This window comes from Eretmochelys imbricata, chromosome 7 (assembly GCF_965152235.1).
Source record: "Eretmochelys imbricata isolate rEreImb1 chromosome 7, rEreImb1.hap1, whole genome shotgun sequence".
In the NCBI taxonomy this organism is placed as follows: domain Eukaryota; kingdom Metazoa; phylum Chordata; order Testudines; family Cheloniidae; genus Eretmochelys; species Eretmochelys imbricata.
The window spans coordinates 72,921,454-72,938,390 of record NC_135578.1 but is presented as its reverse complement, the minus strand read 5'-3'; the positions used below and the strand labels follow the sequence as shown (position 1 = coordinate 72,938,390).

Below are 16,937 nucleotides of genomic sequence, written 5' to 3'. Positions count from 1 at the left end.
ATTGTCCCCAAATGTGAAATAGTTATGGGTAAGGACAAAGTCACAAAGTTCAGCCACCAGGTTAGCCGTGACATTATCGGGGATAGTGTTCCTGACGGCTTGTAGTCCATCTTTGTGTGGAATGTTGGTGTAGAGGGCTTCTACATCCATAGTGGCCAGGATGGTGTTATCAGGAAGATCACCGATGGATTGAAGTTTCCTCAGGAAGTCAGTGGTGTCTCGAAGGTAGCTGGGAGTGCTGGTAGCGTAGGGCCTGAGGAGGGAGTCTACATAGCCAGACAATCCTGCTGTCAGGGTGCCAATGCCTGAGATGATGGGGCGCCCAGGAGTTCCAGGTTTATGGATCTTGGGTAGTAGATAGAATATCCCAGGTCGGGGTTCCAGGGGTGTGTCTGTGCGGATTTGATCTTGTGCTTTTTCAGGAAGTTTCTTGAGCAAATGCTGTAGTTGCTTTTGGTAACTCTCAGTGGGATCATAGGGTAATGGCTTGTAGAAACTCGTGTTGGAGAGCTGCCGAGCAGCCTCTTGTTCATATTCCGACCTATTCATGATGACAACAGCACCTCCTTTGTCAGCCTTTTTGATTATGATGTCAGAGTTGTTTCTGAGGCTGTGGATGGCATTGCGTTCCGCATGGCTGAGGTTATGGGGCAAGTGATGCTGCTTTTCCACAATTTCAGCCCGTGCACGTCGGCGGAAGCACTCTATGTAGAAGTCCAGTCTGCTGTTTCGACCTTCAGGAGGAGTCCACCTAGAATCCTTCTTTCTGTAGTGTTGGTAGGGAGACCTCTGTGGATTAGTATGTTGTTCAGAGGTATTTTGGAAATATTCCTTGAGTCGGAGACGTCGAAAATAGGATTCTAGGTCACCACAGAACTGTATCATGTTCGTGGGGGTGGAGGGGCAGAAGGAGAGGCCCCGGGATAGAACAGCTGCTTCTGCTGGGCTGAGAGTATAGTTGGATAGGTTAACAATATTGCTAGGTGGGTTGAGGGAACCATTGATGTGGCCCCTTGTAGCATGTAGTAGTTTAGAAAGTTTAGTGTCCTTTTTCTTTTGTAGAGAAGCAAAGTGTGCGTTGTAAATGGCTTGTCTAGTTTTAGTAAAATCCAGCCACGAGGAAGTTTGTGTGGAAGGTTGGTTTTTTATGAGAGTATCCATTTTTGAGAGCTCATTCTTAATCTTTCCCTGTTTGCTGTAGAGGATGTTGATCAGGTGATTCCGCAGTTTCTTTGAGAGCGTGTGGCACAAGCTGTCAGCATAGTCTGTGTGGTATGTAGATTGTAATGGATTTTTTACCTTCAGTCCTTTTGGTACGATGTCCATCTGTTTGCATTTGGAAAGGAAGATGATGTCTGTCTGTATCTGTGCAAGTTTTTTCATGCAGTTGATAGATTTCCACTCCATACGGCTAAATGCAGTGCCTTGCATAATGACAGGTTTCAGAGTAACAGCCGTGTTAGTCTGTATTCGCAAAAAGAAAAGGAGTACTTGTGGCACCTTAGAGACTAACGAATTTATTTGAGCATGAGCTTTCGTGAGCTACAGCTCACTTCATCAGATGCATACCGTGGAAACTGCAGCAGACTTTATATATACACAGAGAATATGAAACAATACCTCCTCCCACCCCACTGTCCTGCTGGTATTAGCTTATCTAAAAGCCATTTCCAGCACAAATCCAGGTTTTCTCACCCTCCACCCCCCCACACAAATTCACTCTCCTGCTGGTGATAGCCCATCCAAAGTGACAACTCTTTACACAATGTGCATGATAATGAAGTTAGGCCATTTCCTGCACAAATCCAGGTTCTCTCACTCCCTCACCCCCCTCCAAAAACCCACCCCCATACACACAAAAACTCACTCTCCTGCTGGTAATAGCTCAAACTTCAAATCCAGACTCCAGCGAGAAACTGCTGAATTGGAATTCATTTGCAAATTGGATACTATTAATTTAGGCTTAAATAGAGACTGGGAGTGGCTAAGTCATTATGCAAGGTAGTCTATTTCCTCTTGTTTTTTCCTACCCCCCCCCCCCCGATGTTCTGGTTTAACTTGGATTTAAACTTGGAGAGTGGCCAGTTTGGATGAGCTATTACCAGCAGGAGAGTGAGTTTTTGTGTGTATGGGGGTGGGTTTTTGGAGGGGGGTGAGGGAGTGAGAGAACCTGGATTTGTGCAGGAAATGGCCTAACTTCATTATCATGCACATTGTGTAAAGAGTTGTCACTTTGGATGGGCTATCACCAGCAGGAGAGTGAATTTGTGTGGGGGGGTGGAGGGTGAGAAAACCTGGATTTGTGCTGGAAATGGCTTTTAGATAAGCTAATACCAGCAGGACAGTGGGGTGGGAGGAGGTATTGTTTCATATTCTCTGTGTATATATAAAGTCTGCTGCAGTTTCCACGGTATGCATCTGATGAAGTGAGCTGTAGCTCACGAAAGCTCATGCTCAAATAAATTCGTTAGTCTCTAAGGTGCCACAAGTACTCCTTTTCTTTTTGGTTTAAAAAAGAAGAAGAATGGCAGAGAGTATTGATCCAGACACAGTATTTTAACTGGTATTTCAGTAAAACTCTCTGTAAGATTCCTCCCACCCAGCTAGGTGAATAATATGTAAAAATAAGGTATCAGACATCTATAGTAGTTTAGATCAAGAGCTGGTTGACTTGTAGGATACAGCAAGCGTTATAGACAATGAGCCAAATCTCATTGTCAGTTACACTCTTGCACCCACATTGAAATCCATGACAGCTGAGTGTTTGGGAGAATCAGCACAGATAATTATTAGTATTGCACCTGTGGGGATAGAAGTTGAAATAGCGCATGAGTGAAAAGTGGGCTGCTGGTTTCAAGTTAGTGCAGTCTCTGCAAAGAGCAGCTAAGGGTTGGAACAGGAGGGAGTGTTGCAAAGTAAGATGGAGGTGCATCGTTTACACAATGACTGTGTTCATGATGACGACTTTAGCTGCCACTCTTTATCTCTGTCTTTCAAGAGTACTAAAAATTCACCATGAAAATAGTTAATTATTCTTTTGGTAGAATAATACCAGTCTGTGTTTGGCTTTGTCAGAGGAATACACAATAGTTACCCTTGTTTGAACATTTAGAAGAATTGATGAAGAAAGGAATGAATGAAGATCTCATTCTGACATGTTTTCTATTTTGGAAGCAGAGAAAGAATTCAAAGGCCCTGGATTAACTGAAGTGCAGCTATAACATAATTATCCACATTAGTGAACCTTTTTTGCCCCACATACACCAAGGATAAATGCTCTAAAAGCCTCCAGAGTACATTGAAATGTCCACATTCCAAGTAGAAATTAGAATGAAACCAGCTAAATAAATATTATGTGTTAAAAGCCACAGGATATTGAAGAATGCAATTTGTTGTTGAGATGCTGGGAGCACCCTAACCACTGCTCCTGCAGTTAATGAGATACAAACAGAGGTACAGGGACAAATGGATTCCATCTTTGTTAGCCAGTGATTAGAAATTCCTTTGGAACCGCAGCATTATAGCTTCTGTGTGTGCATAGAAAGCTGTCCGTTGGATCTTACATTTTCTTGTGCCTTAGGTTACCTTTTTGAAATAGGCTAGATGCTTTTAAGGTTTGGTTGTAACACCATGATTCTGGAGGCCAGGCCCAGCTTACTTTAGATCAGAATGGGGGTTGCTATAATCTATCTCCGATGGCTTTGGCCCCAAGAGGCTATTTGCCAGTCAGGAATTGCTCGCTTGTGCCAGGACTTTCAGGAGAAACTGTGTAGGAGCCAGCTGTACTGGTTCTGTGCCTGCTGGGGATTTTTCTATACTAGGAAACTGGGGAGATCTTTCTGCTTCTCATCCCTATGATTTCTCTGAAATACTTATAAATCCTCACTCCTACTTATTACATCCGTTTCTTCACACATTATGATTATTTGTTTGTATTACAATAGTGCCCGGTATAGACTAGGACCCTGTACAAACCCTGTTCTAGGCTCTGTACAAACACTGAGCAAAAAGATGACCCTGACAAAAAGGGCTTATGATTTAACTTACTCCTTCTATTAGCTGTTATCACTGTGGTGGGGGTGGGGGTGCACGGCTGAGATTAATATTTTCCCCCTACTTTAAACTGTGACCCTTCCATAGCTCACAATTTTTGTTCCATTGTTGTTGCATATGGCACTACCCCAACTGAACATCTTTCCATACCCTGTATACTTTAATTGGATTCCTTCTTAATATCCATTTATAATCCTAAATAATGAATGTAGAAGTAATTTCTCTAATCTTTTTTAATAATTTGGGGCCCAGTTCTGCAAGCCCCCTGTACGCTGAGCTACCAAAGATTTCAGTGGAGACTGTGTGTTTGGAGGGCATGCAGGATCAGGCTCTGAGATCCTAGACTGCTTATATTATTGTGGTTGCCCTTTGCTGTCCCACCTTAATTTCTACGATAACCTCTTCTATAGCAGTGTGACCAGAGTTCTGCACAGCATTCAAATACATCCTAGCTAGTTCATTACCCATTGCGAGAGTAATAGTCTCCATTTTATGTTTATGTCTCCCTAAATTCTTGAAGCATTGTGCTGAAGGCAGCAGAGTTTTATTCATCTTAATGTTTCTGCCAGTATTTTAAAGGAAGGGTTGAGGTAAATGTCATTGTCCTCTGATCAGTAATGGTGTAAGGAAATGTCTATTTGTGGGAGGGTGCAAAGGGAAGAAAGATTCCCTATTCCCACTCCCAAAGACAGACATTTTTAATATAGTTAAAATGTAATTCATTTCTAAATACCACTCTCTTCAAATTAAATTAGCATAGGTAATCAGAAAAGCCATGTAAAACTTCTGTAATAAAACCAGAAGCCTAATGAAACTCTCCTAATTTGGATTTAAGTTAAAAGTTGAACTTCAGATCAGATTCATGATGATGTCCAATCATAGGCCAATGTTTCAAGTAAACCTGGACTGATTGACGTATCCTTTTGGCTTAGGAACTGGATAAAACATGGTGGTTAGATGCAAAGCAAAGCAATGAGAACCAAAGCAGAAGGGGTTTGTATGATAATATAGTGAAGCCACCAGGTTTTGTAACACTGTAGTAAATAAATACATGTATCAAGTGACAGTCTAGTTGGTGATTGAATGTTAAAGGTAGCTCATCCCAGATCTAATGTGATCTACGTAATTCTTTTGGGAAAATTAGATGTAGAACTGGTGTAAGTTCACATAGCTTTAGTGAAGTCAGTTCACATATGCCAATTTACACCAGTTGAGGATCTGTCCCTAAAGTTATAAAATGAAAAAAATGAACATGATTTTTTAACTGTTGGAAATGTTACTGGGATGAGGCTGTCTTTTCAGGGGTTACTTTCATTTCCAATGGAGGCAAGGAGAGGAAGTGTTTGGAAATAGTTTGGGAATAAAATAGGGCACAGAAAGGAATAAGAAGAGAGCAGGAAAGGAAACCGTGGAGCTGGAAGATAGGCCTTTCAGGAGCTTCTTGACTAGGGATACCAAGTGTAGTGTATCTTGTATGATACCCTTTGGCATTTGTCAGCTTTTGCATGTCTCCCCCCAGCCCTTCTGGGCTGTCATGCAGAGATTCCCCTCCAGTTTCTTCTTGTGGCCACTGGGTGTTGCTGTGGTGGAGGGATTTCATGTAGTTAAGCTGTCTCTCATCCTCAGCTCCTGTTGCTAGGCCTGCTGATCCAAGCCAGCACACAGGAGCTAGGAGGAGGAAGAGGCAGCAGCTACAGTTGGTTGTGCCAGGATCTGGCTGCCAAGAAAGATGAGGCCATATAGGAGGAATAGAGATGGCAAACAAAAGAAGGGGGCAGTAAGATAGAGACAAAAGAGAGGATGAGGGATGCATAAGTAGCAGAAGAGAGGGAAATAGTTAAAGAGGGACACACAAGGCAATGGGCTGTTTGGGAAAAGGAATAGAAAGCCTAATGGGAACAAGAGCAGAGTAGTGGGGAGGCTGCTTCAGTATTTCCTGATCCATATCATCACTCAAAAATCTCCCACATTTACCCCAGCAGTTCCTCTCCTCTCAGGCTTTCCCAAGCTCCCTACAGCTTCCCATTTACCTTTTTCCCATAACATCTCCTCCCATCATGCGGGATGTTCTTGGATCCCCCAGCATTCCCTCTTGTTTCTGAAATAAGACAGAGAAAAGACATTCCAAAATGAGTCCATTTTTATACAGTTGTATTTGGCTGGCCTCTCTTTTGCAGACACAGTTTATGCATGAAAAATTTGTGCCCATATATCATGTGGGTGCAAACATTAAAACTTAGAAGGATAACTGCCTGATTTGTAATCCAGCCAAATATAGCATAATACAGACAAATAATTTACAAATCAAATAGTTATCTACCCAAATGCCAATGTTTGCATTCGCAATGAGCTGCAGATGCAAATTGTTAGTGCAAGTCTTGAGTTTTGTATTTTTATTGCAGGCATAGGTGATACCCACAAACTGGTACTCTTGGCCCAGCTCAAAATTTACCTCACTTATGTATGAAATAATATATAATCTATTGTGAAATATTCAAAGAGATATGGAAGGATTTGCCTTTATGATCCCTCTTAAAGTCAGTGGAGCTTTTTTAACTAAAACTCCATACAGTACTTGAGAACTTGGACAATAGTGTCACTAGCATAATACTTAAACTTTATAGTAAATCTTTAAAAAAAGACAAAGTTTCTATTTTTGGCACAGTAAGCATATAACTCTTAGTTCGCTTTAAGGCTCTACTGACCGATTATTGGTTTTAACATTTATAAAATGGACAGTAGGGATCAACAGGCCTAAAATTTGACCTGTCCCTCTTCTTTCTCTTGTTTTTTCACAAATAAAGCCATTGATATGTTTGTTTCAAAGCAAAGAATGTCAGAAGTCCAGTTCTGCTCCCTCCACTATTTTGCAACCTGCCAGTGGTTGCATTTCAGTGGTGCGGTATCAATGATTTGTAAAATGCTTTCTAAGCTGAAGTATTTCTATAGTGCCTATCCTCTTAATATCTCAAGCACTAAGGAAATGTAAGTTATAATAAATACCTCCTACTTATGCTGAAAGATTCCCCAACACTTTATAAGATAGTGCTCACACACAGTGGAGTCAAGGAAAAAACCTTCCGTAAGAAAACCCGTTTCAATTTCAGCCTTCCAAAAGGTTAACAAAGAAAAAGCAATGCAAACATTGTCAAAATTATGAAATGTACAAGGACCATTTCCTTTTAAAGGTCAGCAGGGATCATGGTACATGGTAATGGAAAAGAGCTACTCGCTGTTAGATTGTCATCACTCTGCATATACAGTATCTTCCTCCCCTTACAAAGGACACACATTAAACGGACATATTATAGCCCTATCTTGCAACCCGTTCTTATGTGGGTAGTTTTTGTTAATACATTTGGTTCCCATGGAGTCCTTTATTCATAAAAGTATGGATTTCAGCATTGTCTTGATGGTGAATATTTAATACTGTTTAGTAGCTGAGCTGCAGCAGCTGACATCCAGTGCACTAAACTTTACCCCAGCGGTTGGTGGTTCTCAGTTAAAAGAGTGTGACTTTACATTTACACACACAGTTACAGACTTTAGACAAAAGATAAACAAAAAACTGCAAATATTTTTTAAATTTCCCTCCTTCCTTTGCAACATATTAAGCAATAAAGCTGGTCAGGGAAACTTTGGTGGAAACGTATTCTGGAATATGCCATTCCAGCCAAATCAAAACATTTTGTGAAGTTGAGTTGATTTTGCCTGAATTTGGTTTGGTAAGACAACTGGGGGGGGGGGCGGGAAATTCCAACAATGTCATGTTTTGATTTTTCATTTTGAAATAATTTTTAATTTAGATTTTTTTTTAAATTTGTATTATAATTAGAGCTGGACAAAAAATGTTTGGACAAGAAGTTAATTTGCCAAAAAGGCAGTTTCAGTCAATGGAAAACTATTTGTGAATTTGACACAAATTTTCAGAGTAGTTTAAGCCCAAAAGCCCCATCCTTGTTTGGGTTAGATTTACAAGGGGATAAGACACCATTCACAAAATGGCAGCAAGAGCAGGTGGTGGTGCCTCACTTATAACCTTGGCCCACTTGGGATGTGGTGGCAGAACTTGAATTTAGGTCTCCCAGCTTACAGGTGACTGCCCAAACCATTGGGCTAAAGATTATAAGGAAGTCAACCACCTCTTCCTTCTCCTTCTCTGGCTGTTTTGTGAATCTAGTCTTTAAAAATGCTCAGAAGCAAAATCTCTCATGTTGAATGAAACATTTTGTGTGACCCAAAATTGATGTTTTGTTGACTTTTTCAATTCACTGAAAATTTTAAAAAAAAATCATTCAGATTCAGTTCAGCCTAAACCAATAGTTTTTTCACAACTGCCAGCAAATTAAAAAAATAACTTATTCAACTAGCTTTAATTATAATACAAAACAAACAAATAAAGTCTAAAATGAAACAAAATGATTTTGTCAACATGAATCTTTTCAGTTGACCTGAAAGAGTTTGTTTGGGGGATTTTCCTTCATGGAGAATTTCAGAATTTTTGGTTTTCACTCCAATTTTGGAACAAAGCCAGATTTCAAAATCTCACAGTCATTTGCAAAACTGGACTTCTGTCCCATGCACAGCTGTAATGAACAAATAATATACCCCTGGGATCCCAAATATTTAATGGAATGTAAGTATAGACTTCAAAATTACAAATGCATTTATATTTGAAAGCATTGAGTGGCACTATGGTTATTGTTCTGTATCACTGCATGAGAGACTTATGTTTGATTATTGAGGCCAGCATTTTATTCTGTGAGCCAGCAAGGACTAAAAGCGCTGTTCACTTATGGTTACTGGAGAGAACACCTCATGTCACTCTAGTTACTCCTTAGTCCAGTGTAAGGCTGGCACCAGTGGGCTATTCGGGAAATTCCCATTCACCTCCCTTCATAAAGAAAGAATTGTTTCTGCAATGCAGGGCCTGGAGGAAGCAAAGGTGGAAAAGTGCAAACAAAGCATAATATGGGGGTGGCGAGAGTGACTCTTAGTGTCACTCCCGTGGGAGCCATAAGACATATAGAAATTGTTTTAAATATTCTCAGTTCAGTTCCTCCCTCACTTTCCAGATAAGCCTTAAGTGCAAGATGTTCACCTTGCATTAGTTGAAGCAGACTCCAAACTTACCTAAAGCAAAGGAGGAGTCATTTGACAGTAGAGATGGACAAGACCTGTTAGGTGATGGGAATAAGATTGTTCTTTCACATCAAGTATTTCTTAATGCATTCATTTTTCCAGCAATACCTACGCTTTTCTGTTAGTTGTTTGCAATGTCATCAATGGCAGTTGCAATGGAAACCTCGGATCCTTATCTCAGGATTTATAAATGAAAGGGAGGAGGAATTTTGTTTTAAGATGAATTATACATAGGAGATGTGGAGGCCACCTTGTCCAACTGTTCTGCCCAGATCCCTTTTGAGGGCCTTGTGCATAGGGTTGCCAACCCTCCATGATTGTCCTGGAGTCTCCAATAATTAAAGATTAATGTCATGTGATGAAACCTCCAGGAACACATCCAACCAAAACTGGCATCCCTCCTTGTGCAGATGACATCACCCTGACTGATCTGGGAATCCAAAAAGACTTTTTTCAAAAATATAACTTAGTCTTTCACCTTCTACACTGATCTCTCAATGATCTGTCTGTGGCCCCCCACTTGAACCTGATGGCAGAAGTGAAAGCAAAGGATAAATGATCCAGAGCTACTGAACTCATGTTTTTAGTGCATCTCATGGAGAGAAAAACTGTAAACATGTGACCCGTTCTTTCTGTGTGATTCTGTGATAGAACAAGTAAGAAGAAATACTATGAATAAAATAATGTTGCCATTGATGGAGTAGACTTTAGACTTTATTGTGGAAAATGAGTCACACCATCTGTTTTTTTCAAACAGCCTGAAGTCTTTTATTGAATACAAGCATGCCGGGAGAAGGAGATAGAGATGGTCACACACAGGTGCCACCCTAGTCTCTCTCTGTCCTGCCCCTATAATACCAGTCTTATATAGGTTTTCAAATCCAAGCCAAATGATACATTTCCTTATTTTTTTATCACTCAAGCATTGTTAATAAAGCCTTATAAGGAGATAAAATAAAACAGTTTCATGATTAGCACTGTGCTGATGCACTTCGTTATTATCAAGATCTGTGGTTTGCTCATGGCAGCGTTTTGTCAAGGGACTTTTGCAGGGTTGTGGGGGGTGCATATTATGGACAGCTAGGGACTTTAGGCCCTTTGGCTCTTTTCTAGCTAGAGGTTGGCCTAGTCCGTTATCTGGGTCAAATGCCACAGCCCAGCATACGCAAATGCTCTTAGCTTAAGCTAAGTCTTACAGGATGCAGGCCTGTAGGCCTCTTGCGTTACCGCTCTTGCCTATGTTGCATATAGTGCATAGATCTTGATGCAGAATGGGATAGGGTCAGGTCAACAATAATTTCCCCCACATCTTCAACACACAAGTGTACAATGGCAATTTATTCACTTTAAAAAATAGAACAAGTCATGAACGTAATTACTAGGACTTGACTATCCAATGAGGGGTTTGAGGAAGAAAGTGCCTCTGAATTTAGACATTCTCTGAAGGACAATGGCCCTCTGTGAATGCATGAGTTTTCGTTTACATTGAGGGACTTCACCTCTTCTATCCCACCTGTCCAGCTCCAACTATGCTAAATCCAGCAAGTCTTTGTGTTCTTTGATAAACGTCAGAGCTGTAGTTGTTGAGTGCAGAGTTATCTAGATGCCTTTTTTATTTTAATGTGGTGCTGGTGCCTTTGAAAGCTTGTGCAAAGTTAATGTGAAAGAAAAGCCTCAGCTGGGCAGCATTTTGAATGACAAATGAAGCATTTCAGTAATGTGTGGAACAGCTGATAGAGCATGTTAATGACATCCATTATGGTAAGGTGGCAACTAAAAGAGAATAAATGGTGAAAGTGATGGCGCAGTTTAACCAGTGAATCCCTTTGCTACAGTACAAATGTTTTCCAGAGGAGCCTCAAAGGGATGTGTGTGTGGTTTATGACTGCTTGCTGTATCTCTGCAATTGACATAAAATGTTTGCACTGCTCACTAAGTCTGAAACAAACATTCATAGTTCACACATGTGCACCAGATAAGATACTCAGTGGATAAGGGAGCACATAGTACTCCACGTGAGGACATAATGCTGATCTATATAATGGCAGTACAGTATTATTTTTTATTCCATCTTTGGCACACTCCAGAATTTTCTGTTATATTTTTTGACCACCAACTGTTCACTGAGCAGAAGATTTCACTGAGCTGTTCTATTCTATCCTATCTAGGTTCTTATACCATCCCTTTCTACATAGCTTCTGAACACCTTCCAGCAATTAATTAAGTGGCATAATTAATATCTGTTGAATGTGGTTCATTTTCTCTCCTATGCTCTCTTTAGGGGGAGAATGTGTGTGTGTGTGCAGTGCGGAGTTTTATTTTGGTAGGGCTTTGTTTTTAAATGTACGGTGCTCTGTGTTTATGTTAGAGAAGGCAGGTCAAAAAAATGTGTCTTGCAGATGGAGCAGAAGGTGGTGTGGTTGTGATGGTCCTTAATTCTTGTGTGAACTGTGCACTGTCCAAAATGAAGCCCACAGTCTCTCTCTGAGGAAGAGAGGAGGATTTGTAATATGGCATAAGAACAGCCATACTGGGTCAGACAAATGGTCCATCTAGCCCAGTGTCCTGTCCTCTGAAGTGGCCAATGCCATGTGCTTTAGAGGGAATGAACAGAACAGGTAATCATCAAGTGATCCATCCCCTGTCGCCCATTCCCAGCTTCTGGCAAACAGAGGCTAGGGACATCATCCTTGCCTATCTTGGCTAATAGTCATTGATGGACCTATCCTCCAAGAATTTATCTAGTTCTTTTTTTAACCTTGTTATAGTCTTGGCCTTCACAGCAAGTTCAGGCAAAGAGTTGACTGTGCATTGTATGAAGAAGCACTACATTAATTTAAACTGTCAGTAACAAAAATCTGTTCACGTACATAATGCTGAAGGTCAAAATTTACAAAAGTGTCCTATGATTTTGAGATGCCTCAAGTTTAGAATGTGCATCTTAAGACACAGTGGACCTGATTATCAGAAGTGCTGAGCAGTTCCAGCTTAGGCTGACTTCAACTAGAATTGTGGGTGCTTAGCACCAAGACAATCAGGCTCCATATATCTAGGTCTAGGCACCCAAAAATTGAAGCTTCCCAAAATCATCTCTCATGACACTTTTGAATATTTTGGCCTGTCAGCATTGCTAAAAATTATAAGTTTAATTCAGATTTCCAAGATCTCTCTACAGTAGGGTTGCCAACCCTCCAGCATTGTCCTGGAGTCTCCAGGAATTAAACTTTCATTAAAGATCAATTTTTATGTCCAGGGATAGCTCAGTGGTGTGAGCATTGGCCTCCTAAACCCAGGGTTGTGAGTTCAATCCTTGAGGGGGCCATTTAGGGATCTGGGGCAAAAATTGGGGATTGGTCCTGCTTTGAGCAGGGGGTTGGACTAGATGACCTCCTGACGTCCCTTCCAACCCTGATATTCTATGATTCTAATCAAAATTGGCAATCCTACCCTAAAAGCAGAAGGGAAGATCTTGCCTATTGATGGAGACAGAAGGTTGGTGTTTGACAAGAGGCTAGATATGGCTTTCTACATATGGCTTTCACTCTGGATAAAGGATAATTTTTCAGTGCGATATAAAAGGTGTTTGAAAGGATCTAAAAAAATAGGAGGTGAGGTTGTTCTGACTATTAATCTTTTTTTGGAATGTTTTGATCCCCAGATCTAAACGCCCAGCTCCAGTTCCAACAGCTACACCTAAAGTTGACTCTCCCAGGCCTGTAATTCCCCATCAGAAGGTATGTAACACATTATCTCTTTAATGCTTCTTGTTATTTGACTCTAACATAAATCACATAAACATAAATCGTTATCCGGTCTAATCCTCTCCGAGCACCTGGAGCATTTCTGATTTTTTTTATTCTGTTCTCTTCTAGGCATAGGTAGCTGAGCCTATCAAAGCTTCCCAAAATATAGAGTCATTTCCCAAAGCACTTGAGGAAAAACCCCATTATCATATGGCTCAGCTCAGCTAAAAATTGACTAAAACTGACAATGTGTTGACTTGGCTAGACTAGATGACATTAGGGCATTTTACAAGCTTTATTGGTAGCTGTGCCTTCTTGTCAGGTCAGTTAATAAACGTCACACCAAAAAATAGAGGATAACTTAATGTAAAGACGAACAGTGAATGATGAGGAAAGTGGATAGCACAGGTTTCATGGACTAAGTCCATCTCCTAGGATATAGATGTCCAAAAACCATCACCACCGCTAGCATATGCTGTCTAGTTAGCAACTGTGTCTGCAGTCTCTGTGGGGTGGCCAGAGACTATGAATGGCTGCAATTGTGTATCTTCCTATCCCTAGATATGAGGTTATTTCTCCAGGTCTGATATGCAGAGGGGACATGATAACAGTTTTCAAGTACATAAAAGTACAAAAGGTTGTTACAAGGAGGAGAGTGAAAAATTGTTCTAGTTAATCTCTGAGGACAGGACAAGAAACAATGGGATTAAATTGTGGCAAGTGAGGTTTAAATTGGACATTAGGAAAGCTTTCTAACTGTCAGTGTGGTTAAGCACTGGAACAAATTGCCTAGCAAAGTTGTGGAATCTCCATCACTGGAGGTTTTTAAGAATGGGTTAGACAAACACCTGTCAGGAATGGTCTAGTTATTATTTAGTCCTGCCTTGAGTGCAGGGCACTGAACTAGATGACCTACTGAGGTCCCTTCCAAGTCCTACACTTCTATGATTCTATGTAGTGCATTGGCAGAGCAGTGTGGAGGAAATCTGGACTACCATTGCCCAGGCTGTATTCCTATTGATTGGATAAACAGGGAAGTGCAGTCCCTATTGTCAATCCTACCTACACTGTGAGGACTAATTTCACACGTAAACACCCAATGACATAAAATAAGAAACAAGACAAACCATTTCAGATCCCAAATCAATAACAGAGTGTACATGTCAACTTCAAACATTTCTTATAAATACTGTGCATTCCAAATTCTGAGCTCAGGAGATTTGTGTCTTCCCTGCAGCAGCTGCTGACATGTTGAAACTAACATAGAAGATATCCACTTGGGGCGAAATGTTTGGCTTTTATTTATTTATTAATTTTCTGAAAATTTGAAAGGAACCTGCTTGGCCATTTTTGAGTCAAGTCAGTGCCTTATGGGTATTTGGGCAGGGAAAGAAGAAATATTAAAATGTATCCTGCAGGGAGCTGTTCCCCTTTATATATTTTTTTCTGAAGAGTACAGAGGGCACTGAGGGAAAGGAAGAGGCGTCAAAGTGTATGTCCATTTGCTTCATCCAGACAGATGATGGAAATGTCTGCCTCTTCTCATACTAGAATATTATGGGGCTCACCAGGTGAGAATGTAATTCTGTGGGACAGAAGGTTATTGGAGGGGAAATACGGAATATCACTATGAATTTTCATGGAAAAGAAGAATGTTCCATTCTTTTGTTTAGAACTGTCTCCCACTTTGCCAGCCCAGTAGGGAGTGTTTTGTTCTGTATTTCCCTGAAAGGAAATTGTCAGAGAATTTTTAGCCTCCAAAGCAGCCTGAGTGACCTTGTAAACTGTTCATCTCTTCATGTACTGGATCTTCTCCAAGGCTTCTACGTGACACACTGACTCCCAGGAGCATCTGCATGGATGTGACAGACCTGCACAGCTCCAGAGCTTGCTCATTAACGGGCAAGCTGTAGTTTCAAGAGATCACATTTTGATAACTCAGTAATTAACTATACTCCATGTCTGGCAAATGTCAATTTAAAAACCTCCTAAGTAGTCACTTATCTTACCAAAGGTGTTTCTATCTGGTAAATATGTAAGAAGGGGGAGGGGGAAGGTTAAATACATATTATCAATTCTTTAAAATATTGTTGGTTTAAAAAAAGTCATAAAGATATCTTTAATATAGTTGCTGGAGTGTCAGTTCAACTTGTATTTTCTGTTTTAGCCCTTCAGGGTGTTATGGGAATTAATGGTCTGAGATTGCCAAAGCACAGACATTTAGTTTCTAGGTACATGTCACCTTAAAACTGAACATTCTATAGGTAAGGGAGTAGGTTGGATGTAGAATTATTTCTGGTGTTTGCTAGGGGTTTTTCAAAGAGCTGGGATGTGGGTCCTATCCCATTTCCAAGTGTGCTGGAGATTTCTCAGAGCTGTGGATCAAGTTGGCTAGATCTCTTGTCTGGGAGTATGGTGTATGGTTAGTGGCAGCTAGGAATGGAAATGTTGTTGGGGTAGTATTTCTGGCAGGACTGAGAGAGTTTTACACCTCAGAGGTGGGTCATGGTATTTGTCCAAGGTGATACTGGAAAGAAAGTGGCAGTTGGAGGTCAGCTTAGGGTGCTTGTTCAGGGATTCTGGGAGACTTGGACAGTTGGGATGGGAATGATGATGCATGTCTTAGAGCAAGGTGACTGGGGGTCAGATGTATATCCAGAGGTTGTGAGGGAGTTCAGTCTCTCTCATGTTGGGCTAGGAGGACTGCAGTAGATGCATGCCAGATCACGTGTGGTTCATGCAGAGGGAAATTGTCAATGAGTTCAGTAGCTGAAATGAGTCCTCTTTAAGCATGTATTGGGAGGGAATTATGGTGGGAGCATGAATGTCTTGAATCACTAAAGCAGAGATCTCAAATATGGTATAAAAAATCTTACTGATGTAAACTAGGATTCCATGTATGTTGAGGTCAGGTATGTTACAGTAAATATATTGTTAAAATAAAGTTAGTTTGTTACTTTTTAAAAACCATCTTAGAATAGCCTTAGCACTGGGGGACTGGCTGGTTTGGGAGACTGTCAATGGGACACAGAGCTAGGTCTCTAGCTCCAGTTAAGGTGGGTAGTGTTAGAATCTGATGGCTACTGCAGTGGCCCATATGAAATTAGTTTGATTTCATTTCAGCTCCCAGAGAGCAAGTGGCTACATTATAAAACCGTCATTGCCAAGCTGTTCTCTCATCTGTAAGGGTAGTCTTTCTGGGTCAGGGATAATGCATGCAGCTAAGAACTCTTGCATGCGCAGACAAGTTCAGTGGCTGATATAAACCATACATATTATTTCTGCTGACCCAGTTGTAATTTCTGCTCATTTGCAAGCATGTATTTCTTTTCAACTTCTGTCAGCAGCTGATTATATTTTAGTATAAGAACTCATATTAGGTGCAACTTCAGCCTATTGAAAGACACACTCAACATGCTTTTTTCAGTTTGATAGGAATGCTCCCGCATCCCCAGTGAAGCCCACTGTCTCCTCATTTTCTTCAGCTAATCTGTGTTTTGAGCTGATGCTTTTTGTGTGAATGTTGTGTGATACGTGAGATCAACTGGGCTCCGTGGCTGCTGAAGGGAACAAAGGTTTGATTGGATCACAGTTTACACTTTTTGCTTACCAAACAATTCAAAACAAGATTAATCATTTGAGAGTTCAATGAAGCTGTTTGCGCAGCTCTAGGCATGAAATATTGAAAGAATAGAATGATATATCCAAGACTGAGAACATCTGTGATTAGAAGTCATTCAAAATGGAGGAAAGAGAGATGGGGAATCTTCCAGAGAATTGAACTAAAGGTTCATAAATGCTCTTTGTTCATGCAACATTAGGGTTCATAGTTAAGCATCTACAAGTAAAGAAATATGAAATGTAAGGGTCAACACATAGCCTTAACTCTGTCCTTTTGCATATAGGCATTATGATATAGTGTTTATCTATATGATCACATTCTGTACTATTTATGAAATAAGACACTATAAAATTATTAATTAATATGTCTATTACTGT

General features: G+C 40.6%; 1 protein-coding gene across 1 annotated transcript in view; it reads left to right on the top strand.

Annotated features, from left to right (window-relative positions):
* The window catches only part of LOC144267456 (LIM domain-binding protein 3-like), a 112,600-nt gene that overhangs the window by 61,051 nt on the left and 34,612 nt on the right, over nucleotides 1-16,937 (top strand). Inside the window, exon 3 of the mRNA XM_077821437.1 lies at nucleotides 12,854-12,929. Coding sequence (XP_077677563.1) covers nucleotides 12,854-12,929 — 76 coding nt within the window. The remainder of the gene's footprint in view (nucleotides 1-12,853; nucleotides 12,930-16,937) is intronic.